Source organism: Gambusia affinis, linkage group LG20 (assembly GCF_019740435.1).
Source record: "Gambusia affinis linkage group LG20, SWU_Gaff_1.0, whole genome shotgun sequence".
Classification (NCBI taxonomy): domain Eukaryota; kingdom Metazoa; phylum Chordata; class Actinopteri; order Cyprinodontiformes; family Poeciliidae; genus Gambusia; species Gambusia affinis.
The window spans coordinates 21,221,149-21,248,281 of record NC_057887.1 but is presented as its reverse complement, the minus strand read 5'-3'; the positions used below and the strand labels follow the sequence as shown (position 1 = coordinate 21,248,281).

General features: G+C 36.9%; 2 protein-coding genes across 2 annotated transcripts; one reads left to right on the top strand and one right to left on the bottom strand.

Moving 5' to 3' along the window:
- Positions 1-73: 73 nt before the first annotated feature.
- Positions 74-9,679, top strand: LOC122823573 (integrin alpha-D-like). The gene is made up of 17 exons (XM_044103339.1): positions 74-286; positions 1,492-1,594; positions 1,682-1,779; positions 3,082-3,152; positions 3,231-3,345; positions 3,473-3,600; positions 3,846-3,988; positions 4,252-4,402; positions 4,707-4,857; positions 5,411-5,547; positions 5,818-5,958; positions 6,073-6,294; positions 6,605-6,738; positions 6,880-7,022; positions 7,097-7,251; positions 7,349-7,474; positions 9,273-9,679. The coding sequence occupies exons 1-17, from the start codon at positions 250-252 to the stop codon at positions 9,360-9,362; spliced, it is 2,145 nt and encodes a 714-aa protein (XP_043959274.1). The 5' UTR covers positions 74-249; the 3' UTR covers positions 9,363-9,679.
- A 698-nt stretch (positions 9,680-10,377) lies between these two features.
- LOC122823570 (integrin alpha-M-like) lies at positions 10,378-26,181 on the bottom strand. The gene is made up of 30 exons (XM_044103336.1): positions 25,968-26,181; positions 22,445-22,547; positions 22,274-22,374; positions 21,579-21,649; positions 21,386-21,500; positions 21,131-21,258; positions 20,841-20,983; positions 19,784-19,934; positions 19,522-19,672; positions 19,211-19,284; positions 19,000-19,123; positions 18,651-18,787; positions 18,086-18,226; positions 17,745-17,966; positions 17,301-17,434; positions 16,893-17,035; positions 16,664-16,818; positions 16,432-16,557; positions 16,145-16,218; positions 13,798-13,939; positions 13,629-13,727; positions 13,471-13,550; positions 13,305-13,391; positions 13,144-13,213; positions 12,944-13,042; positions 12,788-12,868; positions 12,349-12,459; positions 12,124-12,237; positions 11,929-12,039; positions 10,378-11,229 (listed from the first exon to the last, which is right to left on the bottom strand). Exons 1-30 carry the CDS (start codon positions 26,002-26,004, stop codon positions 11,131-11,133), a joined length of 3,423 nt encoding a protein of 1,140 aa, XP_043959271.1. The 5' UTR covers positions 26,005-26,181; the 3' UTR covers positions 10,378-11,130.
- Positions 26,182-27,133: the final 952 nt, after the last annotated feature.

Genomic DNA, 27,133 nt, shown 5'->3' with positions numbered 1-27,133 from the left:
AAGAAAAAACTTTAAATGGGGCACAAGGATAAACGGGGCAGGGGCCCAAGCCCCCTCTGCCCCCCCCTCCCCCTACGCACACGAGTAATGAGATCAACAACCAGATGGACGTTGTTATGTAACGCAGGTCGAGGTCTTTCTCAAACTCCCAGGAAAGTATAAAATCAGGCTGTACCACCGTCTCCTGTTGAATCTGCTGGACCAGAGACATTATCACACATTTAGTTCGCTCTCAGTGGGACAAGCACCATGGATTTGATATTTACTGTGACTCTTCTCTGTTCAGGTAAGACAAAAATGCGCTTTTTGATTTCACTTGGATGTCTTGCACCCAGTGATGTCAGTCTAATTCAGGGGTGTCCAAAGTGTGTCCTGGAGGGCCGGCATCCTGCACGCTTTAGTTCTCTTCCTGGTGGTAGAACAACCTTTTCAGCAGGTCAATGTTCTTCCTAGGCTTCTAATGAGCCATTGCTGGATCCAGGTGGGTTAAACCAGGGAGAGAACTAAAACATGCAGGATGCCGGCCCCCCAGGACCCACTTTGGGCACCACTGGTCTAATTGGTCTAAGGGGCGGCGAGTCAAATTAAGTTCATCATCACCATAAAGAGCCACACAGCAACTTCAAGATTAGTTTTATGCCGCGTTGCTTGGTGAAACTGTTTTTCTTGGACTCTAAGTCTTTAGTGGGACATCTGATAGTGTTGCATTTTTATAAGTGTCTTTAAGTTTGGTTTGTACTCTGATATAGCAACTCAAAGCAACTCTTTCACATGTGTGTCAGTTAGAACAGGGCAATTATTAGACTTGTTTAAGTTTATAAAGTAATTCACAGACATGCAGAAAACTTTTGACAATTAGCAAACTGGCAGGTGCAGAAATGTCTCACGCAGCACATTTTTGAAACATGTAGAATAATTTACTTGTCTGGCTCAGATTTGTGGTGAAATTTGCACATTTTACACTTTAACATTATTTTGGTGCAACACCCCAAGTCATCCTCACAGAAGACATCCAAGACTTTAAATTGTTTATGTATATTGTGTATAAGAATAAAAGTTAGTAAATATAATGTGTTGTATGTCTTAAAGGTAAAAGGTACAGGTAATTTTATTTATATTGCACATTTTCTGCAGCAAAGCAAAATATTGATGCAAAAACATATTTCGTCACAAAATCTATTTTAGTTTTTAATATGAAAATAAAAACAGCCAAACACATTATATAGACTGAATACTTTAAAAATCACAAATTTGATTGTATTATTCAACTCGTGTTGTTCAAATTCTTGCTTTCTGTTTCCGGTTCTTGTGACATTTCTCGGTTTGGTCTTTAGTGCTCCCTAGCGGTTAAATATAGACACTGCAGAGGACGTCTTTTCACCAAGAACGATACAGTCATTAAAAGAGAAACTGAATAAATAAACACATAAAACACGTCATAGCTTTGAATTAAATGAATTCAGTAATTTTTTTACATTTTTTTTCCCTCAGTGCTAAAAGCTGCAGTCGGCTTTAATGTTGAATCAGATTCTTGGAAAACCCTGAGTCATTCTGATGAGAGTTTTGGATACCAGGTGGTGCAAAGACGATCAGAGTGAGTCATCGTGATTTAATTTTTTAAAACTCTGTTTTGTAAATGTTTATAAAATTATTTCTAACTAATGTTTTCTGTTTCTCTTAGTCTGCTTGTCAGCGCCCCACGACTACAGCATGAAAATAATAAAACAGGACAGATATTTCAGTGCTCAACAGATAGTTGTCGCCCTCTGTTTACTGCAGGTAGGAATCATTTTACTCCCAATATTACACATGCATAAATTTCACAAGAAAGACATTTACACTTACAAATTTTATAAGTTGATTTCATGACCAGACATATGAAATATATTTTCTGTAGAGCTCGGAAAATATGTTAGGAACGTCATAATGTTCAATTAATAGGTATAATGATCTGATTGAGCAAACATTTATTTAGTTTAATATTTGGATAAAACCATTTATTTGGTTTATGGCTAAATATGTGCTAAAATTGCTTCATTTTTAAAAAATTTCATAGATTTCTGTCATAATAATAATGCCCCTTTAAAAACGACGCAATGCATGATGGTTGAAAGTTTATGACCCGTGATTGTGTATGAAAAAGACAAAACTACACACGCTGTGCGCTCGAACCGTGGATTTTGTTTAATAAAGCTGCACAAAAGTGAAAATCTGTATGAGTTTTTCAGTTCTTTTTAAGGGTGAAACACTTGAAGAGCTACTGGATGCCAAACATGCAGTCCTGTAAAAACTTATTTTCCTCTTCAAACTTAGATTCTTTTGGCATCTAATGTAAGTGAAAATAAAATGAAGTGAACTCTGATTAACTGTATTTATTTCGACACTCGGTTTCTTCACTCCTTGACTGTTAGAATAAAGTGGAACCTGTCCGACATCGTGAATTAGACTAAAAGGTGTTGTATTGTAACTGAACTAAAGAAATCCAAGAACAGGTGAGAAACAACGTGTTTAACAGTTTTCAGGTCGGGAAGAATAGCAAAAGGTTTTAGCATCCAGCTAATGAGAGAAAACACTAGGCTACGTTCACACTGCAGCCTGAAGTGACCCAAATCCGATTATTTATTTATTTTTATTATTTTTTTTGCCTTAATGCAACTTATATTGGACCTTTTAATTACAGTTTGAACAACACAAATTGTATTTTTTCAAATGTGATCCAGGATATGTGGTTCTAAATCCGATACGTATCTGATCTGTTGAAATGTAACCTGAGTCAGAGCGTCCAGGCTTCTTTCTGCTGAGCACGCGCTCTATGAGTGTCGCTATGGCGCCCTCTACTGCGCATTCGGGACACTTTCAGGTCATTTGTGGTTTACACTGGAAATCACATACAAGTCGCACATATTTGGAAATGTGAATGACCACGCACGAAAAATCAGATTTCACAAAAACACACATCACAAAAAATGTGTGTCACTTCAGGCTGCAGTGTGAACGCAGCCTTAGAAACAAATGTTCACTGTAATTTATCGGAGCAATTTTTAATGAGCGACAACTTTATCACAAGTGATTGTTTTTCAGAGCAAAGAGCTGCAGTCAACACGTCCCTTGGTTTGGTGATGACACTTGATCCTTCAACACAAAACACAAAGGTGAGAGGATGAGCTGCAGAAAATAATGAATAAGTAATGGATGAAATTGTAAAGGTATACTATTCACAAATTTCCCAGGCCTGTGGTCCAACCATTCCCAGAGACTGCAAAACTATCACCATGTACAACGGTTTGTGCTATGAGATCAATCGAGACAATACGATTGTAAAGTCTTACCCGTCTACAACTGAAGGTAAGTACAGTGAGTTTGTTTCATCATAATTATGTCACTGCCTCTGCAAACTGGAGGTTAATTTTCTCATCAACACACTTGAATAACGGTCAGGAAACTTTTCTGGATCTCTGATTTCTTTTCACAGAGTGTCGAACCCAAGCTGACATTGCATTTCTGCTGGATGGCTCAGGCAGTGTAGCTAATGATGATTTTTTCAGAATGAAAATATTTGTGAAAAATCTGATCAGAACATTCCTGGGAAGAGATACACAGGTGAGACTATCATTGGTAATTTGGTTTATTATTTTAGTTAAATTTAGCAGAAAAAACTAAAATAAAAGAGTCTCAATATGGCAAGAGGTAATGAAAACATTAATCATAAACTCACCAAAAAGCTTAATGTTTTTTTATTCAAGTGTACATCCCCTTTAATTTCCTTGCTGGTTTTAATTTACTGTAGGTGATTTTTATTGAAAGCCATTTTTACTTCATATTATTTTTTCTTTCCATTTTTGCAGTTTGCCATCACCCAGTTTTCAGGTTCTCCAACAACGCATTACTACTTTAATACTTTTAGCACTTCCAACTGGGAATCTCAGATTGACAACATCAATCAGTTACGTGGAGGAACATTTACAGCTAAAGCCATCCAAAATGTTGTGTAAGTATTTCTGACATGCCAGCATATTATACTACATTATTTCAAGATTATTATAGAGAAAACAGATTACTAGAAGTCATGTTAAGAATTTTGCTTTTTTAGTTCAAAGAACCCAAAAATGTTATTTGTAGGTTTCAGTGGTAGACAAACTATTGGTTAAATTAAATCTACATGATTTAGAATCGAAACAATCCGACCCTCCACTCTGACCACAGAACTGCAAGAACAGAAATAATAATTATGACTTTTTTCTTTTCTTACAGGGATGACGTCTTCTCACCACAAAAAGGTTCCAGGTCAAATGTGAAGAGAATTTTAATAGTGATTACAGATGGAGAGTCTAATGATCGCCAAAACTTACCAGCAGCAACACAATCAGCTGATCGAAAAAACATTCTTCGATTTGCTATTGGGGTAAGATGCATTTATTAATTACAATCACATTTTTATTAACATTGTTAATAAAACTACTAACTATGGTTAACTATTGATTTGTACAGCAAACATATAAACATTGAGCATAAAATTTATTAATTCAAGGTCTTTATTCTCATAAAATCTTAAATTTTTAAGTTATGCTGTAAGATAATTTCTTGTGTATTTAAAAGTGATTAAAAACATGCAGGTCCACATTTTATGACTGATTTTGATAATCATAACTACGGTTATGAAAAGAACTACTGGAGCATATTTTCTAACATTGCATTTACACCTCTAGGTGGGGAACGCATTCACAAATACAATGGCAAGACAAGAGCTCATAGCGATTGCATCTCAACCTGCTGACAATTTTGTGTTTCAAGTGGGAAGCTTTGATGCGCTTGATAGAGTACGGGAGACCTTGCAGGACAAAATTGATTCCATTGAAGGTACAAATTTATTATTTTACAAGATCTGAAATGTTTTGACTCCACATTTTATTTCATAGCTAACAGTGGCATAAACCAAATTTAAATCACAATGATAATAAATTATCATATTAATTAATACATATTTAACCCTCCCGTGGTCTATTGCTCAAGAGGAGCACAGCAAATGTCACAGTCAGACAGACGGTCCGGGTTGAGCACAGAGTAATAAACCTTCAGGGTCTAAAGGTGCATTTGCACCATCCCTCCAATCTGTCTGCATACAAAGTTCAGTTTGTTTGCAGAGTTTGTGAATGCAACCAAAATAAACATGCAAATCTTGCACTTGATGGAGAAATGGCCCTTGATCTTTAGCTAAAGGCAAAAGAGAATTTCAACAACCACTAAAATCTTGCAGGACATTTTTATCTGCACAATTTCAGACAATTCATTGACACAGAGATCTGCTATGTTTAATTAGAAAGCCACATGTAGGTATTTCAGTCTGTTTAACTGTCCAAAATGTTTAAAAAGATTATATTCTCTGTTGTCTCTGACAACCATTAAACTCCAGGTTACTCCATGGCTGTTGCTAAAACCAACGATGGTCCTCTGACAATTCTTGGTGCTCCAAGAAACCAGAACAAAGGAGTTGTTACGACAGTTTTCAATGAACAACTGAGAGATGAAATCAGACCCTCTCAATCACAGGTAGGAACAATTGGAACCAGATATTTACTGATACTCAATAGAAAGGTCTTTTTCTAATGAGAATCTGTAAATATACTCAGTAATTTATATTTATTATACATTTTTCCTCTGGTATTATTTTTGTTGAGATCCCGGCGCTCGTTTACACAGCTGCGCATACACAGACGGATAACAACAAAAACAATGGCGGATAGCATTGTACCATGTGTGCTACTTAACCTGCTCAGTTTTACACAAATTCTGATAAGGAATATATATGTGTTTTTCCAGACTGGTGAATATTTTGGGGCCGAGGTTTGTGCCATGGATGTAGATTCTGATGGCCTGACTGATCTAATCCTCATATCCTCTCCGATGTACAAAGACGTTGACAGAGAAGGACGAGTTTATGTCTGTGAATTAAGTCGTTTGGTAAATGCTGAGTATTTTACGTTTATCTAACCAAAGTTTTTCTCATGTCAAGTTCTGTACTGCTAAACGTTGGCAAAACACAACTAAGATTTTCTCACTCCCTCATTTTTCCAGAGTGTCATTTGTTATTTTGATAATCCATCCCAAATAACCACACTAAGAGGTGATGCGTCTGTCAGAGGGAGGTTTGGGTCGTCTCTTGCTGTTCTGCCTGACATAAATGCAGATAAATTCAATGATTTGGCCGTTGGAGCTCCTTTGGAGAATGATGGCCAAGGCAGCATCTACATATTCCGAGGAGAAGGAGGAAGAAAAATAAATCCTACTCACTCACAGGTGAGCAAAACACAAACATAAATCACTAAATGTTTTGTTCTTTAAAATGAGTTGAACCTTCACAGTTGGTAGGGTCTTTATTGAATGGAGTTTACTTGTTCTTCACATTATTCTGTAAGTTCTCTCCAGCTACTCTGGCTTCCTCTGATAGTCCAAAGTCATTACTGCTAAGTTTAATGCAACCATTACAGGGCCTGGGGGTGGGCTGGTGACCTTTACCCCCAGCCAGTCTATGGCTCTGCACAGACAAGCTGGTAAAAAGAAAATGGATGAATTGAATTGATAAAGCAAAATGTTTCTCATTACACAGAGAATTGCTGCATCTACAGTTGAATCAGGTCTGAAGTTATTTGGCATCTCAATCAGTCAGTCTTCCTACGATCAGAGTGATGATGGACTTCCTGACTTAGCAGTGGGTTCAAAGGGAAAAGTTGTCATACTCAGGTAAGTTTTTGCTATGGTTATTTATTAACACACATCTCTCTCCTAGCTCAGCAAATTATTCTTAAATTGTCACCTTATACGATAAATGTTTTAATTGCTTCACAGTCTCAAAACCAACAACATGGCCTTTTCTGTTTCTAGATCCAGACCAGTTGTAACAGTGACTGCCACTGTGACATTCAACCCAAATCTGATCCCAACTCAAAACCCAGTCTGTTCGAAACCACTGCCAAGCAAGGCTACTGTCTGCTTTATTATGAGCAAACTGTCTAATGTGAATGAAGGTACATTTCTTTAGCTTTTCTATTTGTCCATCCTTTTATTTAAGAAATTTTAACAAACAAAACACATCTTGCAGCTCAAGCACAGGTTAATTTCACTTTAACATTGGACGCAAATCGTAAGATACCAAACAACCGAGCTGAGATCAGCAAGGATGTGAGACACAAGAGTGGATCTCTTAATCTTTTCTTGGATAGAGAAGAGTGCACTAACGTGTATTTCTTTATTAAGGTAAGTCCTAATATACGCATTACAGTAATCTTATGAAACAATAATATATTCAACAACATTTTTAATTTTATTTCATAATGTCTCCATCATCCTGCAGTCTTGTCCAGAAGATGCTCTCATTCCACTCAATAATGAGCTCAGATTCACGTTTGATGGTTTGCCTTCTGACTCAAACCCAAGACCAAGCCTTTCTCCACAGGTTGAAACCACAACATTTCATCCTGTGAGTAACTCCTGTACATCCTGAATCTGAACAGAAAGATCTTTACTGAGCTTTAACCTTTCCTTTACATTTGATGAGTTACTGCTATGACTGTTTCATACAAAACTTTAATGAGGAGCCGATGAAGCTTGTGAAGATAATTTGAAGGTGGATTTAAACTTCACCAAGTACGTCAATGATTTCTGGAAGTAAAAGCTTGATATGTGAACTTTTACATAACATGTCTGCAAAACCTACATCTCTGCATATCTTTGGCAAAAGCAGGATCTAAAGGAAATTTCTAAAGTTCAACAAATTTAAGTTATAGTTTGCCAAAACATTATAGCTTAGTTTTTCCTTTGATTTCGCCCATTAATTTAGACTGTGTTTCTCCTGCTGTATGTCAGGCAGAAGGCCGACTTTGTAGCTGTCTTCATGTGGTTCTGAATGTTCGGTTCCATCACTGCACCCAGATTTCAGGCCTGATCACTAGTTTTAGCCGTAATAAACTAGACTTCCTCTGCTCCCTTTCTATCCATCTTTGTCCTTGCTCTGACTGTGTGCTACTTTTGGAGCCTCTCTTTGTATATCCTCTGAATTTACAAATTATGGATCTGGTCAACTGGTCTCTCAATGCAATTGATCATATTTACTCAACGAGAAGACTGGGCAAAGGAGATCGCATCTGTCCTGTGGGGGGAAACACCCGGCAGGACTCATTTTGGCCTCTTGGGATGGTTATGAAAAATGTTGTCTGCCCACTTTATCCCTGGAAAACGTGGAGGGCCTGTATTTATTTGGATTCATGATAACAGGATTTCTGCAGTTTAGTGTTCCGGATATCTGGCATATCGACAAAGACGTCAGCAGCTGTTTTGGCCCTTGTCAAGCTGCCTGATCAGTCTGATGGATTGGACTGACTAACGGACACTCATGCTGTAGAACCAGAGCCGCAAACTGGATGCAATTCTTTCTGAGATTTGCAAGCACCAGAGTTCACAAGCGGGATGAAATCGATCTCGGAGAAGCTGCTAATTCAGCCCGGCGGGAATGACCATACTTTTTTGGATGATTTGAATCAACAGAAATGTACCGGTGAGACTTTAGGGCAGATGGAAATTAAAAAAGTCTACCTGACCTAGAGGACATTGTCTATCTGAACAGGCTCCCTTGTGTCCGCCATGGCTGTCTGGCTATCTCCAATCTCCTGGATGATATGTAAACAAGACGCTCTTACCCACCTCATTTCCTTCCTAAAGACTTCCGTGCAACTGTGGAGCAGAGAACTCCCAAGGACTTGCTCTTAGATAAGACCACCGTATCAGAGACTGCTGCCAGGGAGAGTTGTCCCATTTGGACATTTTTATGTTTTCCTTTCTGTCTCTGCTGCATCTAAAAACAACCCAAGTGGTTTGAAAAGGCAAAAGGCATTTTTGGGAATAATTTTGTGCCTTTTGGTGTCAGGAAAATGAGCTGTTCCAAAAACTTCCCATATGCTGAGTCATACTGTGGTGTCACCTAGTACCTAGCAACCGCAGTGGAGCTCAACCTGTTACCTAGCAACCCCAGCAGAGCCCAGCACATTTGGTCAGCTTGTTTTATCATTGAATGCACTGTACACTGGCTGCTGGAAAAGACAAGGCTTTTGTTGGCCTTTCTGGCTTTACTTACAGTCGGACTGTACAAGATGAATAATCTGTGGTTTTCTAGAAATCCTAAAAATTCTTGTCGGAAATGATTGACAAACCATCAAGTCTTCCAGTAGTTATGTTACCACACATGTGATTTTCATTCCATTTTCTTTCCTGTTTTCTCTCAGGTTGGATTTTTCATAAGCAATGACAACAATATGATGAGTGAAAACGCAAGAGAAGCCACACCTGAAGGAGAAACACTCAGAGAGGGATAAAATTTCCTCTTCTCTGTTATCTCCATCCAGTCCAATTTAATGATCAATGTTTCTATGAAATGTAACTCATGGCCTTTTAATTTATTGAATGGGCCAAACACAATGTATATTTTCCAAATCATTACTTGTTAATTGCTACCTTGAAATGCAAACTATCTGGTGAAAATGTAGTTTCTCTTTCTATGAGGAAAGTGTTGATTAAAATTGCAGTTTGTAAAGCAGCTCTCACCTTGAGCGAAAATTTTGCTTGGCTTCTTTCATCATAAATGTTTTTTATAATTTGTGATTATCCAAATAAACAAAATCTTTTAAATGAATTTCTTATTTTTTTCCATGTATCTGTGATTATTTCCCTCTTTTCTGCAAATTGTCTTCAATAAGACATTTTCTAGGTTCTAAAATTATCTTTAATTCATATGCAGTTCAAAATGCATGTTTTACTTGGCTTAAAACAAATGTACATTTTCAGTGGAGTATGAATTTAAAACACTGATCACCTGGCCAAACAATGTTTCAGTAATTTGCATCTTCCAGGCCCAAACTGTCATTTTATAGCACAATCAATTGACTATTTTACCTTTAATTGTTATAAAAATGTGGTTTGTATCAAATATGACTTAAGTTTGACTTCCATATTTAATGCTTTGAAATTACGCTTCTGTCTCTTTAAGAAACTCCTGCTCGTTTTGACACTCAGCCTTCAGAAAGTCATCCCAACTTTAACAAAGTTTTCACCAGTTTCTCTTACAAGTAGCTCTTCTGATGAGCCCAGCAGTTCTACCAGAGGTTGGCTAATTGCTGTGGGCTAGTCGTAAGGAGCTGAGTGGAGGAGTCGTGGTGAAACTGCAGCTCTGAGGGGGAGCTGTGTCTGGAAGGCGGAGCTAGGTCCCCCCAGGAGTTTTGCACAGCTGAATGGTTGCCATGGAGATTAAAGGATTTCTCAAACTTTTATGTTAGAATCAAGGCAACACTCCAGGTTTGCTAACTGAATAAAATTACAATATGATGTAAAGCACAAAAAAGTTGGTTTTGTTTTTAGTTTTGATTTTATACTTTTAACTGGAAAAGAAGGATTAATGCATGACAGGTCATTCTTAATTTATTAGTGCTGATACAAATAAAACTTTAGCCATGAAAAGTTTATTTATAAGTAAACATTTATTTTTTAAAGTGATTCTTGCCACTTTAGTTTAATAGTACAGTTTCCCACATTACACATTGTAAATCATAAAACATCACATGACAATAAAATCTGATCTCTATTCTTCCTTAAATAAAATATCTGAATTATTTCATGAACAACACAATAAAAGAAAGTTTTTTTATTAATATAAATTGTTCTTTCTTTCTAATCAAAGCAGTATAAATCCTTTTGTCAAGCACCTTTTTAGCCTTCAGATAACTTTAAGTATGTTGTGTTTTAAAATGTTTAAAAATCACTGAACACCACCATAAAATCGACTAGTCAAGGTAAAACAAATTTTACCTGAAATTCCAAAGCAAACAAACAAAGCGTCAGGAATATTACACTTTTTCTTTTCTTTTTTTTACAAAAGAAAGTATACCATCACTTCCTAACATTACGAGAAGCTACATTATTACCAGTAATTCTGCATAGATTTACTGGTTCATTGTTCAAACTCATATGTACAAAATAACACAGGGAATGGTTTGAAAAACACACAGTGTGTTTGGTACATTCACTAAATTAAACGACCATCAGATACATTTCATAGAAACAATGATCATTGCAAATGTACTGGAAGTTTCATTCATTTGTGGGAGCTGCTCCTTCAGCTCCTGGTTCTGCTTCTCCTCCTTCATTCTCACTAATCATCTGGTTGTATTTGCTCTTGAAAAATCCAGCCTGAGAGCAACACAGGAAAGAGAGAACAAGATAAGTGAGGGAAGGCTTAAGATAAACATTTAAAGGTGACTTATCACGCTTCCTTGAACATGGTGGGCGAAGTTCATTATATCCTTTGCACAAAATCAAAGATTTCAATCTGCTCAGTTCCGCCTTTTTTGAGCTCCTTTCAAAATTTGCTGTTTTAAGGTCTCCTCTCACTTCAAACCTAAATAAGCAGCAACTGGCCACATCCCACCAAATTGACATTTACACTTGCTCACTACAATGGTTGCAAACATATATCTTTGAAAAGCAAAAGTGGGGCCTCCTGCACAATCAACAAAAATGCAGGAAGTGGTTTCTGGATGGTAAGTCGACAACAAAACTCTTGTCTATTCCAGCAGCCATTGTACTGCGAGTAAAAACAGCAGAACCAATTGTACTGGGGTGTGCTAGGGTTGCTAGGTAACACTGCAGTATTACTCAGCATTTTCCAGACACTAAGAGGCTCTCAGTTATTCCCAGAAAATGTCTGGGTGAAGCACTCAGGCTGTTTTTACACGCAGTAGAGACAGAAAGAAAAGCATAAAACATTGAAAATGGGAATTTTGGAAAGAAAAAATAAGGAATCTGCTTGTTAGAAATTACTGGTCATGTTTTGTCAATTATTTTCAACTGGAAATCACTGAGATTTTAAGAAAATGTTAGTTGACTCACCTTATACAGACCGGCAGTAAGTAGAGCCAGAAAGGCCAACCCTCCCAGAGATCCGCCTATAATCTCTTTAGTGAAATCTGGTTTAGGAAACACTTCCACCTCTGCTTCAATCTGAAAATGAGAGGTTTAGAAGTTTCAAATAAAACCCTTAAAGGTCTGATTGGTACTAAGATGTTGATAGCAACGTGCTGTCACCTTGTGAACAGGAGGATCATTATTAGAGGTTGTAGAGAAGAAGATATACTGGTCCTCATCATACTCTAGACTGGCTGTACTGGTCAGGAGGAACTTAGCAGATGAAAGTCCGATCTGAGAGAGAGAAACAAATCAGGGACGATGAGTTTTTTTTATTCTTTTTTTTTTTTTTTTTTACATTTTACAGCCTAGTCAGCCCATCTACATCACCTTCACATCAATTACCTGTTCTATCCATCCTGAGCTGATGTTTGCAGAGATGGTGTACGTTTTGTCCTTGTTCCTTTCCATGAACTCGGAGCACCTGAACACTCTGCACTTTGCTACAGTGCAGTCCTGTACCAAAATTAAAGTTGCATGATGCTGGTTAACTGTGGGAATTTCAAAAGACTGAATGCAAAACCTAAATCAAAAAACACTTTAAGAAAGTATTAGTTCTCTGATGTGAATCCAATTAAACCTCTCATGTAGGTGTTATTGGATTCATGATATGTATCTTAAATACACACGATACATGTCACATTATGTGAAAAATATTAAGAAATAGCATAAAATTTATGTAAACTTTTGAGAGCTACTCCTTTATTAAAGAAGAGGAGTATTAAGCTCTTTTATTAAGAAGTATTAATAAAGGAGCTTAATTGGTAAGTAAAGACATACATACCAATATTTTGTTTTCTTTTATTTTATCAACAAAATCAGTGACAGTAGGTTTTTCATCTCTGCTGCTCTGACAACCTGGAATCTGAAAACAGAGCTCCATCTCATTAGTTTAAGTCTTATTTACATTTAATTAGTTCTAGTTTGCAGCATTTGTCACCTGAAAGCTGCTCATGTCCATCCAGATGTCTTTGTCACCAAGTTTTACAGGAACTTTGATCACCACAGTCAAATTTAGTGGTCTGATAGTGTTAAAAACCTGATAGAAGTGGGAATAAAACAAAAGAAACCAAATTATATTATGACTATTCTCGTATATATAAGATATTTCTGATCTGACTGATTGAAATCTTCTTTTACCTTTATTTTTTGCTCCAGTGGTTTCTGAACAGCATTTTCACCAAATGTGAAATTGTTGTAGCTGAGGGAGCTGAGCACACATTTCATGCATTCATTTAATAAGATATATTTGAACTATTGTGGATTTTCAGGTAATAAATTATTCGCTTGAATTAACAAACCTTTCAATTGTGACAAAAACACTGTACTTGACATCAATGCCTTTGTTTTTGTAGACTTCACTGGAAGGGGAGTGAAGTTTATTGTCACTATGAAAGAAAGATAAAATAAAAAATTAATGAAACATTCAGCATCAAAGAGTTGCACCTTAAACTCTTTGAGTTGTACCTAGTGGCGTTCGCAGTCACTTCGATCTTTCTACTAAGATCACTGTTGGTGTTGAAACCATATGAGACGATGAAGATTGCCTACAAAGGAAATGAAAGAGGGATCAGAAGACTTCCTCTTCTATTTAATTAATGAATGAAGCAGCAGCACAAACTAACCATAGAGTTGCTTTTGAATATTGGTTTGTCGATGCTACAGACTGTCTTTCCTTTTGTTACACCATCCTCACTGTCAACGGAGTTGCACTCAATTCTTCCCTGCAATAAAACACAGATCATCAGCTTGTTGCAGTAGCTTCACCAACATAAATTAATATTAGTGCCTTACTTCCAGAGGTGTAACCTTCCTGTAGGAGAGCCCAACGGGGTATGTGAGAATAATGCGACTGCTGTACGAGTTTTCTCCTCTGTTCTTCACAGAGACAGTCACATCCAAAAGTTCATCTATGCCGACTTTAACCACTGAGGATCTGAAAAAATATGATAGATGACAGGTGCATAAAGATTGTGATATTATTCACTATCCAGTCTACGTCCCAAGAGCCGGAAAAGGGTAGAGTGCCTTCTCCGGGTCAGGGGGGTGTCCTGCCCCAAGTGGAGGAGTTCAAGTATCTCGGGGTCTTGTTCACGAATGGGGGAAGAAGGGAGCGGGAGATCGACAGGCGGATTGGTGCAGCGTCTGCCGTCAAGCGGGCGCTGTACCGGTCAGTCGTGGTGAAGAGAGAGCTGAGCCAAAAAGCGAAGCTCTCGATTTACCGGTTGATCGACGTTCCCACCCTCATCTATGGTCATGAGCTTTGGGTCATGACCGAAAGAACGAGATCGCGGATACAAGCAGCCGAAATGGGTTTTCTCCGTAGGGTGTCTGGGCTCTCCATTAGAGAGAGAAGCTCAGTCATCCGGGAGGGACTCAGATGAGGCGATGGCCTGGGAACACCTTGGGATTCCTCCGGAGGAGCTGGAAGAAGTGGCTGGGGAGAGGGAAGTCTGGGCCTCCCTTCTGAAACTGCTACACCCGCGACCCGACCCCGGATAAGGTGGATGGATGGATGGATGAATGAATGGATGAATGAATGGATGAATGGATGGATGAATGGATGGATGGATATCCAGTCTATGTTTTGGTCAGACAGTGTTAAACAGTAGATTATTTAAAATTGGAAAACATTCCCACAGGAAAATGTGTTTTTTGTTTTCAAGCGACAGTCAAAGATGTCTTATTGTTCTCTCCCAATGTTTCAATTGAGAGAAAGGAACAGTATGTAGATTACAGGAAAACTAATTGAAGTTAAATTTACAAGTCATTTTGTATAAACCTTCCTGTTTTGAATCTTATTGTTTTTTGTTAGGGCACCTTAAGAAGTCAAATTAATAGAGAGAATGTGGTTACTTTGTCCAGGGTTACCCCACCTCTCGCCTGAAACATTATCACCAGCACCCCTCCAAACCCCACTAGGGACAAGAATGTTAGAAAAAGGATGGATGGATGGATGCTATTTGTTTATTCTTAGTTTTAAAAATGGCATATCGATCCACACTCCATTCCAATATGTGGCGGTAATATACACATATAAAAGTTGCTTGCCAGCCGACATAATAATAATAATAATAATAATAATAATAATAATAATAATAATAATAATAATAATAATAATAATAATAATAATAATAATAATAATAATAATAATAATAATACATAGTAGTTCTGTTCTTAACCACTAGGGGGCAGAGCAGAATAAGACAGAGATGTAAAAGGTAGAAGAAATTGAGCTGGACAATAACGGTCGACGTGTTTTGCTCTCCCGTAAAGAACAAAACCCAGAAGTAAATCTTCCTGGATGCGAATTAATCAGTTGCTTGACTTCTTGACGTGGTGTCAGAAGTTAGTCAAGGGGAAGATTTAAACATCAAAATGGCGGCGTGAGCAGTTGAGCCTGCCTGGAAGCACTTCTTCTCCCGGGATCAGATCGCTACAAAGCTTGACCAGGAAGATGGTGAAGTACAAGTAAATACACTTTTTTATGTGATGGGCAAGGAAGCAGAGCTAATATTTAAAACCTTTACGTTCACGGCAGATGATAAATAGGACAATTTGAAGCGATTTATGTCTAAAAGAAACACAGTGAGAGTTCATGCTTTCACAGACTCGCACAGCAACAAGGGAAGATTGAAGAGTCGTTTGTCAGTTAGCCTGTCGCAATATGCAAGTAATCTCATGATAAATGAAAATGAGATCAATAATTTACATAGTGATGATTAACATTTTTAAGAGCAATTTTGATGGCAGATACTTTAGAATTAATTTTTAATTTAATATTTTCCGTGTTTAACAGTTTGAACTATGTAAAAATTAAACAGGAAAAAAAGTTCATTAATTCCCTGAAAAGCAGGAGTTCACATTGTTCTGTGCTTCTGATATGTTGTGGGAGTTGCAATATAATTATATTTTACAGTAAAGTAGGGTTTAGGCACTGAAGAAGTGAAAGGGGGGAGGATGCTAGTAGTTTGACTAATCGTTCTGTTTCTAGCCACTAGGGGGCAGCGCAGAATAAGATGGAGAGACAAAACAAAGAAGCTGCTGAGCTTGACAATGTGTTGACAATAAGTTTTGCAGACATAATGTGTATAGTTCACCAGACATATCAAGGCTTTACTTCCAGAAACAAATCTCTTACTTGGTGAAGTTAAAATCCACCTTCAAGTTATCTTCACACACTTCATCAGCTCCACAGCTGATCTCAAACCCGATCTGTGGAGGACAGCGAAATATTAAACGGATCTATTCACAGAAAAATTCACATTTAGGTCAATCCTATGTTTTTGAAATTTCTTTGTGATGTAATGTTTTGTATGAAGCAGTCATACTGGTAACCATGAAAGGAACTCATCAATCAGTTGTGGGAAGGTTAAAGCTCAGTAAAGATCTTTCTGTTCAGATTCAGGATGTACAGGAGTTACTCACAGGATGAAATGTTGTGGTTTTAACCTGTGGAGAAAGGCTTGGTCTTGGGTTTGAGCCAGAAGGCAAACCATCAAACGTGAATCTGAGCTCATTATTGAGTGGATTGAGAGCATCTTCTGGACAAGACTGCAGAATGATGGAGACATTATGAAATAGAGAGATGATTAATTAAAAAACAGTTGAATCTTATATAGTTGTATAAGATTACTGTAACGGTTCCATTAGGACTTACCTCAATAAAAAAGTCCACAACAGTGCATTCTTCCCTATCCAAGAAAAGATTAAGAGATCCACTCTTGTGTCTCACATCCTTGCTGATCTCAGCTCGGTTGTTTGGTATCTTACGATTTGCGTCCAATGTTAAAGTGAAATTAATCCGTGCTTTAGCTGCAAGATGTGTTTTGTTTGTTAAAATTTCTTAAATAAAAGGATGGACAAATAGAAAAGCTAAAGAAATGTACCTTCATTCACATTAGACAGTTTGCTCATAATAAAGCAGACAGTAGCCTTGCTTGGCAGTGGTTTTGAACAGACTGGGTTTTGAGTTGGGATCAGATTTGGGTTGAATGTCACAGTGGCAGTCACTGTTACAACTGGTCTGGATCTAGAAACAGAAAAGGTCATGTTGTTGGTTTTGAGACTGTGAAGCAAATAACTTTACTCAGTAACATTCAGAGTTTTTTCCTGTAAAAGGTAAAGGTAATTTTATTTATATAGCACTTTTTCAGCAACTAGGCAATACAAAGTGCTTTACAGGAATTAAAATGAAATACAAAACTAACATGCAAACATGTTTAGGTTGCAAATGAAGAAGAATTTGTTAAATTATGGAAGATGTGTGTTAATAAATAACCATAGCAGAAACTTACCTGAGTATGACAACTTTTCCCTTTGAACCCACTGCTAAGTCAGGAAGTCCATCACCACTCTGATCGTAGGAAGACTGACTGATTGAGATGCCAAATAACTTCAGACCTGATTCAACTGTAGATGCAGCAATTTTCTGTGTAATGAGAAACATTTTGCTTTATCAATTCCATTCATCCATTTTTCTTTTACCAGCTTGTCTGTGCAGAGCCGTAGACTGGCTGGGGGTAAAGGTCACCAGCCCACCCCCAGGCCCTGTAATGGTTGCATTAAACTTAGCAGTAATGACTTTGGACTATCAGAGGAAGCCAGAGTAGCTGGAGAGAACTTACAGAATAATGTGAAGAACAAGTAAACTCCATTCAATAAAGACCCTACCAACTGTGAAGGTTCAACTCATTTTGAAGAACAAAACATTTAGTGATTTATGTTTGTGTTTTGCTCACCTGTGAGTAAGTAGGATTTATTTTTCTTCCTCCTTCTCCTCGGAATATGTAGATGCTGCCTTGGCCATCATTCTCCAAAGGAGCTCCAACGGCCAAATCATTGAATTTATCTGCATTTATATCAGGCAGAACAGCAAGAGACGACCCAAACCTCCCTCTGACAGACGCATCACCTCTTAGTGTGGTTATTTGGGATGGATTATCAAAATAACAAATGACACTCTGGAAAAATGAGGGAGTGAGAAAATCTTAGTTGTGTTTTGCCAACGTTTAGCAGTACAGAACTTGACATGAGAAAAATTTTGTTTAGATAAAATAAACGTAAAATACTCAGCATTTACCAAACGACTTAATTCACAGACATAAACTCGTCCTTCTCTGTCAACGTCTTTGTACATCGGAGAGGATATGAGGATTAGATCAGTCAGGTCATCAGAATCTACATCCATGGCACAAACCTCAGCCCCAAAATATTCACCAGTCTGGAAAAATCAAGAAGAAATGGACATCAGGAACAAGCCTTCATTTTTTAAACAGTTGGTCTTATAATCTGGTAATAATAAAGCAAAAACATTCAGTAACAAGATCGTTGTTGATACCTAATGGGCCACAAGTCACATGAAACACTTATCCTAGCTTTTATTCAATTAATTTCCTTTGTCACCAAGAATGTCAACATGTGTAGAGCTTAGTTGGATATGTTCAAAGAAAATGTATCTGAGATTCTGAATTTGGAAAAAGTAATCAAATAATTTCTAAAACATTTAATCAATTTGGCATTTAGCAAATAGAAATAGCTTTGGTATTCATAGCTGACCTACAATCAAAATAGTTTGATGTAATTTAATGCCAGAAAGAGAAAAAATAGTTGTGTGTCTTTTTATTGAATGGATGTATTGAACCTACCTGTCGTTCAAAGGGTCTTATTTGATCTCTCTGTTGTTCATTGAAAACTGTCATAACAAGTCCTTTGTGTTGGTTTCTTGGAGCACCAAGAATTGTCAGTGGGCCATAGTTGGTTTTAGCAACAGCCATGGAATAACCTGAAGTTTAATGGTCAAATAATCAGAGACATCAGGAAAAATTGTCTTTTTACATTTTTAAATGGTTTGGACAGTTAAGTTGTTAAACAGACTGAAAAACCTAAATAGACAAACATAGCAGTTCTTTGGTGCAGTGAATTATCTTTGCACTACCAAACTGAAATTGTGCAGATAAAAAGCCCTAAAAAGTCACATTTCTGTCCTGTTCTTACCAAGGTAACTGTCTGGCTCAATGAACAATGGCTCAAATGTGGCGTTATTCAAAACATTACTAAGCAAGTATTTCTTGTAGCCTCCTTTCCACTGGTTAGCACCAACCATAGTCATCTGAATATACTGCAATGCAAGAACAGAGAGAACATTTTATTTCAGATATGGGTTTTTAACACTGTAAGACTGAAAATTTTACTTTGTCTTATTTACCCCAGACACATAAGCTGCTCTGAAGCCTTCTTGAGACATTTCCTGTTTCAGTGTCTCTCCACCACTTTGCGATCCTGTAAATTCAAAACAAATTAAATATTAGTTTACATATTTCTATAGAGTTCTTCTACACCACAGCCTTACAGACTTTGGCAAATACGGAGCACAATAACGTAAATACATTCATTACTTAGCAGTTTAATATATTTGTCCTTTATATTTCTAGCTTTCCACTGTTAGCTATGAAACAAAATGTGTTTATCTTGCTGAAAAATGAACAAATGTTTCAGATTTTAAATCATACATCATACCTTCAATAGAAAAGATTTTGGCCTGCAAGTTGTCCCGTATTTTGTCAAGAGCGTCAAAGCTTCCCACTTGAAACACAAAATTGTCAGCAGGTTGAGATGCAATTTCTATGAGCTCTTCTTTTGCACTTGTACTTGTGAATGCGTTTCCCACCTAGACGTGTAAATACAATGTGAGTAAAATATTATGCTGCAGTAGATCTTTTCAAAACAGACATATATGTTTGCATGTAATTGTAAAAGAAAATTAATAGATGCTGCTTACCCCAATAGCAAATCGAAGAATGTTCTTTCGATCAGCTGATTGTGTTGCTGCTGGTAAGTTTTGGCGATCATGAGACTCTCCATCTGTAATCACTATTAAAATTCTTTTCACATTTGACCTGGAACCTTTTTGTGGTGAGAAGACGTCATCCCTGTTAAAAAAAAACAAATTATTATTATTTCTGTTCCCCCTGTTTTCTCTCTCTTTTAAAAAATGTATTGTAAACAAACTGGAGTGTTGGGTTGTTTCCACCCTACATGTCATGGCCTTTATTTTATCAATGTTGTAGTTTTCAGAAATATTTCAATATTGTCCTGGATTAAAAATGAAAACGATTAAAAACAACACAAACTACACTATTTAACAACATAGTCGTAAGGACACTCAATTGCTAAAAACATATTCATTTAAGTCACACAACTCTAGAGGCTAATTATGTATAAAGACTGACCACATGTGGCAGAAAATACTTTACATAGCGCTCCTTAGGGCATCTGGGCAGAAAATATCTTTGTCTAAAAACATTTTCTTTATTTTAACCCACCATCATGCAGCAAGTGCAGAGATTTAATCTTCTTTTAACCGTTCTGTTGTCCTCGGGTCAAAATGACCCGCCACTGTGTTAAAGCTCCCCAAAGATCCACTAAATGTTATTTTAGGATAACAGGAGGGTTAAGTCTACTTTTCTCATATTGTATTAAGTAGTTTCATCTGATTTGCTTTAATTCTTTTATATGTGCAACTATCAAGTAGACAAAAGTAAATATTTTTAGTTTTCTTACAATATATTAAAGAAAAGGGTAGTAGTGTAGCTTTTTTGTATCTAAACAAACTGAGGAAAAAATAATCAACCCGTCTAGAACCTTTTTCAAGTTACATTCATAATTATTTTCCTAGTGGGTAAAAACTACATTTCAACATGTCTTTTTAAACAGAAAAAGTGACTTTCTAAACCTTTCATGATCAAATTTAATTTGGCTTATTTAAGCTTTCTCTATAATAATATTGAAATTATTTTGTGAACTATACACTAACACATCAGAACAGAAATACTTACACAACATTTTGGATGGCTCTAGCTGTATTTGTTCCTCCACCTAACTGATTGATGTTGTCAATTTCAGATTCCCAGTTGGAAGTGCTTAAAGTATTAAAGTAGTAATGCGTTGTTGGAAAATAGGAAAACTGGGAGATGGCAAACTGCAAAAATGAAAAAATGGATAAGAAGTTAAAACTACTTTCAATAAAAATCAACTACAGTAAATTAAAATCAGCAATGACCTTAAAGGAGATGTACACTTAGAAAAGCAACAACAACAAGGTTTTGGATGAAGTTATAAGTCTCACCTGTGTATCTCTTCCCACGAATGTTTTGATCAGATTTTTCACAAAAATTTTCATTCTGATAAAATCATCAGGAGCTACACTGCCTGAGCCATCCAGCAGAAACGCAATGTCAGCTTGGGTTCGACACTCTGTGAAAAGAAATCAGAGATCCAGACAAGTTTCCTCACCGTTATTCAAGTGTGTTGATGAGAAAGTTAACCTCCAGTTTACAGAGGCAGTGACATAATTATGATGGAACAAGCTCACTGTACTTACCTTCAGTTGTAGACGGGTAAGACTTTTCAAACGTATCAAGTTGACCGATCTCATAGCACAAACCGTTGTACATGGTGATAGTTTTGCAGTCTCTGGGAATGGTTGGACCACAGGCCTGGGAAATTTGTGAATAGTATACCTTTACATTTTCATCCATTACTTATTCATCATTTTCTGCAGCTCATCCTCTCACCATTGTGTTTTGTGTTAATGGATCATTTGCCATCGCCAAACCAAGAGACATGTTGACAGCAGCTCTTTGTTCTGTAAAAACAATCACTAGTGGTGACGACTTGACAAAATTATCACTCATCAAGAATTGTTCCCTTAAAATACAGTAATTATTTGCAACATTTCACTTTGTTTTAATCTAAATGTCTCCCAACTGAAGGTCTTATAACACCAGTTTGCTCAAAGGCTGACTTAGCTGAATGTTGCTCCATAAACCTTAAACCATAAAAAGAAAAAGGAAGTTGTTAAAGGGAAATGTTTGCTATATTTTTAATCAAATGGTAACGAGATATAAAAATGAGAAGTGTAGGTTGACCTTTTAATAAGAAAGATTATTTCACTCTTATGGATTATTTTCCTTTTTGGGGCATCAAATAAATGTTGGCATCCAACCGAGTAAATAGAGAAGCCAATAATTTCCCCTAAACCTGGATGTTCACAGGATGTTACATTACTTTTGTCTGATATTAACACTTCAGCTGAAACATATAAGTTTGATGGAGGAAATACTTGTTGACAGGACTGCATGTCTGACATTGTTCAGCTCCTGGTGCATACAACATCTGGCCTTGAAATCAAGTTATACAATTTGTAAGTTTAAATGTCTTTATTGGGAAATTTGTGCGTTCAAAATTTCAGGAGTAAAATTATTCCTACCTAGAGGAACAAGATTGCTGCAACTGCCTCCTGTGTCGCACTGATATATCCGTCCCCTTTTATTCCCTCCATACTGTAGTAGTGGGGCGCTGACAAGCAGACTGAGAGAAACACAAACATTGGTTACAACATTTTACAGGAGTTTTTAAAAATGTAATCAAGTTGACTCACTCCGATTGTCTTTGCACCACCTGGTAGCCAAAACTTTCATCAGACTGACTCAGGGTTTTCCAAGACCCAGAATCAACATTAAAGCCGACTGCAGCTTTTAGCACTGAGAAAAAAAAGAAGAAAAAATCCACAGAATCCCTTTAATTCAAAGCTAATATGATTTTTCTTTTACTATTTGTTAAATTATTCTAGTTTAATGACTGAGTATGCTAATATTTTGGTGAAGACTGCCAGAGAGAACTAACACGTTCTGCAATGTCTTTGTTTAACCAGTAGGAAGCACTAAAGACCAAACTTTTCAAATGTCACAAGAAACAGAAACGATAAACAGTGTAAGTTGAGTAGCGCAGTTAGATTTTAATATTTAAGCTGTATCATCCACTTGGCTTGTTATTTTTTTTACTGTAAAAACGGAAATAGTACAAAGACAACTTTGTAAGCAAAGTTTGAAGGATGCTTAATATGTTGAACATCCTTCAACGTATTGAAGGATGTTTCCTGTATAACAGGATTGTGTTTATTAGATTTTCTTTCTCCACAATCAATTCAACTTCATATTTTTAAAATGAGTAATGTTACCTGGGGTGAGATTTACATCCTTTTAGAACCTAATTAGACCAACGTCCTGCCAGTAAAAACAAAGCTCTGCAGTGAGCAGAGTGAAATCACTGAGAGTAAGAGCTGAGCAGCAAATGGTAAAGAAGAGACGAGCTGGCTCTCACTCGATGGGATTTGGCTCTTCTAATTCATTACAAACCATGTCACCTAGCACCGAACTGATGGTTAGAACAAATAAATGCCTGGATGTGCCATAACTTTCTCTAGCTGAACAAAAACAAAACTGAAATTACTATCTTTGGACCCAAAGAGAAACAATACAGAGTCAGCACACAGCTTCAGTTATCACAAATAGAAATTAGAGATCAGGCCCAAAATCTGAGTGTAGTGATGGAGTCAGACCTGAACGTTCCGAGTCTCATAAAGAATGTTGCAAACCCGGCCTTCTATCACCTGTGAACATGTCCAGACTTAAAGGACTAATGTCTCAGCAAGATCTAGAGAAACTCAACCACATGTTTATCTTCAGTTGCATCGATTATTGCAACGGTGTCTTCACAGGTCTGCCTACAAAAATTAATCCCCCAGCTGCAGCTGATCCAAAACGCTGCTGCTCATGTTCTGACTAAAACCAGGAAGCTAGAGCTCATCGCCCTAGTTTTAAAGTACCTCCACTGGCTCCCTGTAGCTCAGAAAATAGATTTTAAAATACTGATGTTAGTTTATAAATCACTGAATGGCTTAGCAACACAATACATTAAAGATCTGCTGTTGTCATAGCAACCTCCCAGACCTCTCAGGTCTTCTGGTTCTGGTCTGCTGTGCATCTAGAACCGGAACCAAACATGGAGAAGCAGCATTCAGCTTCTATTCTCCATAAATCTAGAACAGACTTCTAGAAAACAGCAAAACACCTGAAACACTGAGTGCCTTTAAATCTAAAAACCCACCTGTTGACAGTTGCCTTTCATTTGCTGTAAGTGAAACATTGATCAACATATCTGATGTTCCTTGACGATTTTGATTATGACATTTGACAAAATGCAATGTCTATTACTTGTAGGAGGCCACCGATTTTCTGGCCAATCGCTGATTTTTTACTCTTTAAAAAGTCTGACCAGCCGATTCTGATTTTTGCCGATTTCTTTTTTTGTCTGAACTGTTGCTAAATATAGCCATAAAGTCCCTGAGTTGGCAACAGGGGGCTGACGGATGTTAACTGGAAAAAAGCACACATGACCCGGTGGGTCTGTCTAGAAGAGGACAGTGGTTGACTTTTAAGTAGATAAGATCGTTGGTTGAGATCGGCTTCACATGTAAGTATCGATCAATCACAATCTCACCAAATTAACAAAAATTCAGGAACCCCTAATTACTTGTTTCATAATCAATGACTATATGATGCAAAGCACTTCTAACTACCTTGGTGCTGAAATGTGCTATGCAAATAAACTTGACTTGAGCTGTTGGAACTCATTTCAACACTTCAGACAAAGTGTTGGAAAGCGTATGGTCCGGCCATTTCTGTTCTGTGTTTTTCTTACTTTCTGTTCTTGTACCATTCCTAAATGTCCCAGTTTCCTGTTGGTTTTTAGTCTTTTACACCTAGTTGTGTTTTAATTGTGTACTGGTTATTCGTTACCAGTCTGGGTTTGGCTATTTATTCCCTGACAGCTGTCTCATCTGCTTCTCGGTTGGTTCTTGTTCCACCCATAAGTTTATGTCAGAATATGTTCCCCTTTTGGTTCTTTAGTCACTGCTGGTTTATCTGCTTTGTCAGCTTGGCCTGCCCTGTGTAACTCTTTGTCTTCCTCTTTCTGGTTAGACATTTTTTTAGTTTCATTGTCTCATTTTTATTTTTGTCTCGTATTTTCAGTTCCCTTCTGCCTTCCATTTTTCTGTATTGGGGTGCTACTCAGCCACCGCCACGAAGATTGTGACAGTAAAATGTTTTTAATTACTTTTACAGAAAACCTGCATTTAAAAGCTTTCATCCAAGAGACACCATTAAAAGTTCAGCTTTTCTCTGTTTGCTTTTACCACCAGCTCACTCAGGCAATCTTAACATTTTCTCATAATTTCACTTTTAATATTTTCTTTATTTAACCAGTTTCAAACTCCACACAGATAAGTCTCATTTGCAAGAGGAACTTGTGTAACCATCAAAATGTTTACTCAGAACAAAGATATAATACAACCCATTAAAAAATTACTTAAGAATGTTGACTCTTGTTAATAGATTCATGTTGTTTATTCCAAAGAAAAGTTTTAAATAAATCCAAAGAAATAAAATCCAACATCTTGAGAACTATCGGAACGTATGGACTAAGTAAAAGAAAATATTTGTCATCATGAAGAAAATTGTGTAGGGAATTTAATACAGTTACGTTACACAGTTACATTTCACACAATTCAATGTAATGATCATTTTTAACATGCATACTGATGATAAATCCCTAAATATCCCTAGATAAAGAAATCAAACCCAAATGCAAGTAGAAAACGTTTCTCTCACAGACTGAAAAGTGGTCAAGATTTCAGCATCTTAAGGAATTAAAGTGGCTGTCTGCTCTATTGCACCAAAAGACTAAAAATAGCCTGTACTTGTCTAATGCTTTGTTAGGTTTAGAGCACTTGAAAACGCTTCACACCACATTTAGTTATTCACACATTTGCAGAGTGGGCGTTTGAACTGGTTACCACATAAATTCCTACCATTACAACATAATAAACTTTACTTTTGTTACTTTTTATCTTTGGATGATATACAAAAGCTATTTTAAATGTTTTTATGTCTTGTACTTCTAGGTCATTTTTTTGTTTGGTTTTTTTTAGGCGTCTAAGAAATAATAGATAAAACAGAAACTTATTTTATTGTCTGCAGCTTCCATCAAATAATTAGTTGTCACACTGACAGATTGCTTAAAACATCTGCATGAAATCAGAAGACACAAACTTTCCTTACCTGAACTGAAAAGTGCCACAGTAATTATCCAATCCATTGTGTTTCTGGCACTGAGATCAAGCTAAAAGTGTGATTTCCACTCTGGTCAACCACTTTAAACTGAGAGGGAGTGCATTACTTTTTCCTTGATGTAGGAGGAGTTACAACAGGGTCACTTTCAACTCGCATGAGAAATATTTTCATTTGCCTTTTTCTTCTCTGTCCTTTAAAAGTTTAGTGTGAGGTCTAGCAGCTTTTATCTGTTCCCAGTTAACCAATGGGGGGAGATCACAGAATCTATTTTCGGTCATCTGTGTTTGGGTTGTTTTAACTGGAAATCCTGAAGTAATCTGGTCAGGACCTAATAAGGTATTGTTCTGCCATCTGTTCTGCCGTGTGGGTTTGGTCATTTTGCTTAATCTGGAAATGAAGAAATTAAACCACATCCTTAAAAGCAACCCTCTGTGAGTGTTTGTTGTTGCCTGCCCAGATAGATCAGCCGCAGTTCTCTTCCTGAAGTAAGCGCAATCTTTCTACTGTGCTTTTGATGAATTACTGATGCTGTTTAATTTACATCAAAACACAAAATCTTACCAAGTATTTTTGGTCTATCTAGCACAAATATCGTAGTACACTTAAAAGCAAGATATAGGAACTTGTTTAAAGTGAATAATACTAGCTTCATGAGCAGATTATTTCACTTGTAACAGAAATAATCTACCGGTGGAACTAGCATTTTTAAAATCAAGACTAAGAAATTATTTACAAGCTCCTTTGTTTTGCTGCAAAGTTACTTGTAAATTAGCTTTGACTTATTTCAAGTGTACTAAGATATTTGCACTAGAAACTAAAGCAAAAATCCTAAGATTTTGTGTTTTAGTATATAACTACTATTCACTAATAGCTTCTTATTACTTTTGCATCAAATATCTGGTGCTTTGGTCTGTTTTACTCATAAAATATACAGATAGCAATCAACACACTGCTATTTGTACGCAGCTTTCTGAGGCAATGTGTTTTGGGGAAGTGTGTGTGTTTGGAGGGGGAGGTGGGGATCCATGCAGGAAGTTTCAGCCAACATCCTCACTGTCAGTGAAGTTTGTAAAAAAAAGAAAGAAGAGTTTGTACAAAATAAGCAGAAGTAAACATTGATGCTTCACTATATAAGAAGCACTATGTCTGACACC

Bases quoted from the DNA above. Each gene is read 5' to 3' on its own strand.
- LOC122823573 (XM_044103339.1), top strand. From the start codon at position 250: ATGGATTTGATATTTACTGTGACTCTTCTCTGTTCAG. The intron at 3,153-3,230 runs GTGAGAGGATGA...CAAATTTCCCAG, and splicing joins CTTCAACACAAAACACAAAG to GCCTGTGGTCCAACCATTCC. The intron at 4,858-5,410 runs GTACAAATTTAT...ATTAAACTCCAG, and splicing joins CAAAATTGATTCCATTGAAG to GTTACTCCATGGCTGTTGCT.
- LOC122823570 (XM_044103336.1), bottom strand. From the start codon at position 26,004: ATGGATTGGATAATTACTGTGGCACTTTTCAGTTCAG. The intron at 20,984-21,130 runs GTGAGACTTATA...TCATTTTTGCAG, and splicing joins TCGTGGGAAGAGATACACAG to TTTGCCATCTCCCAGTTTTC. The intron at 12,869-12,943 runs GTGACAAATGCT...CTCTGTTTTCAG, and splicing joins TGGACATGAGCAGCTTTCAG to ATTCCAGGTTGTCAGAGCAG.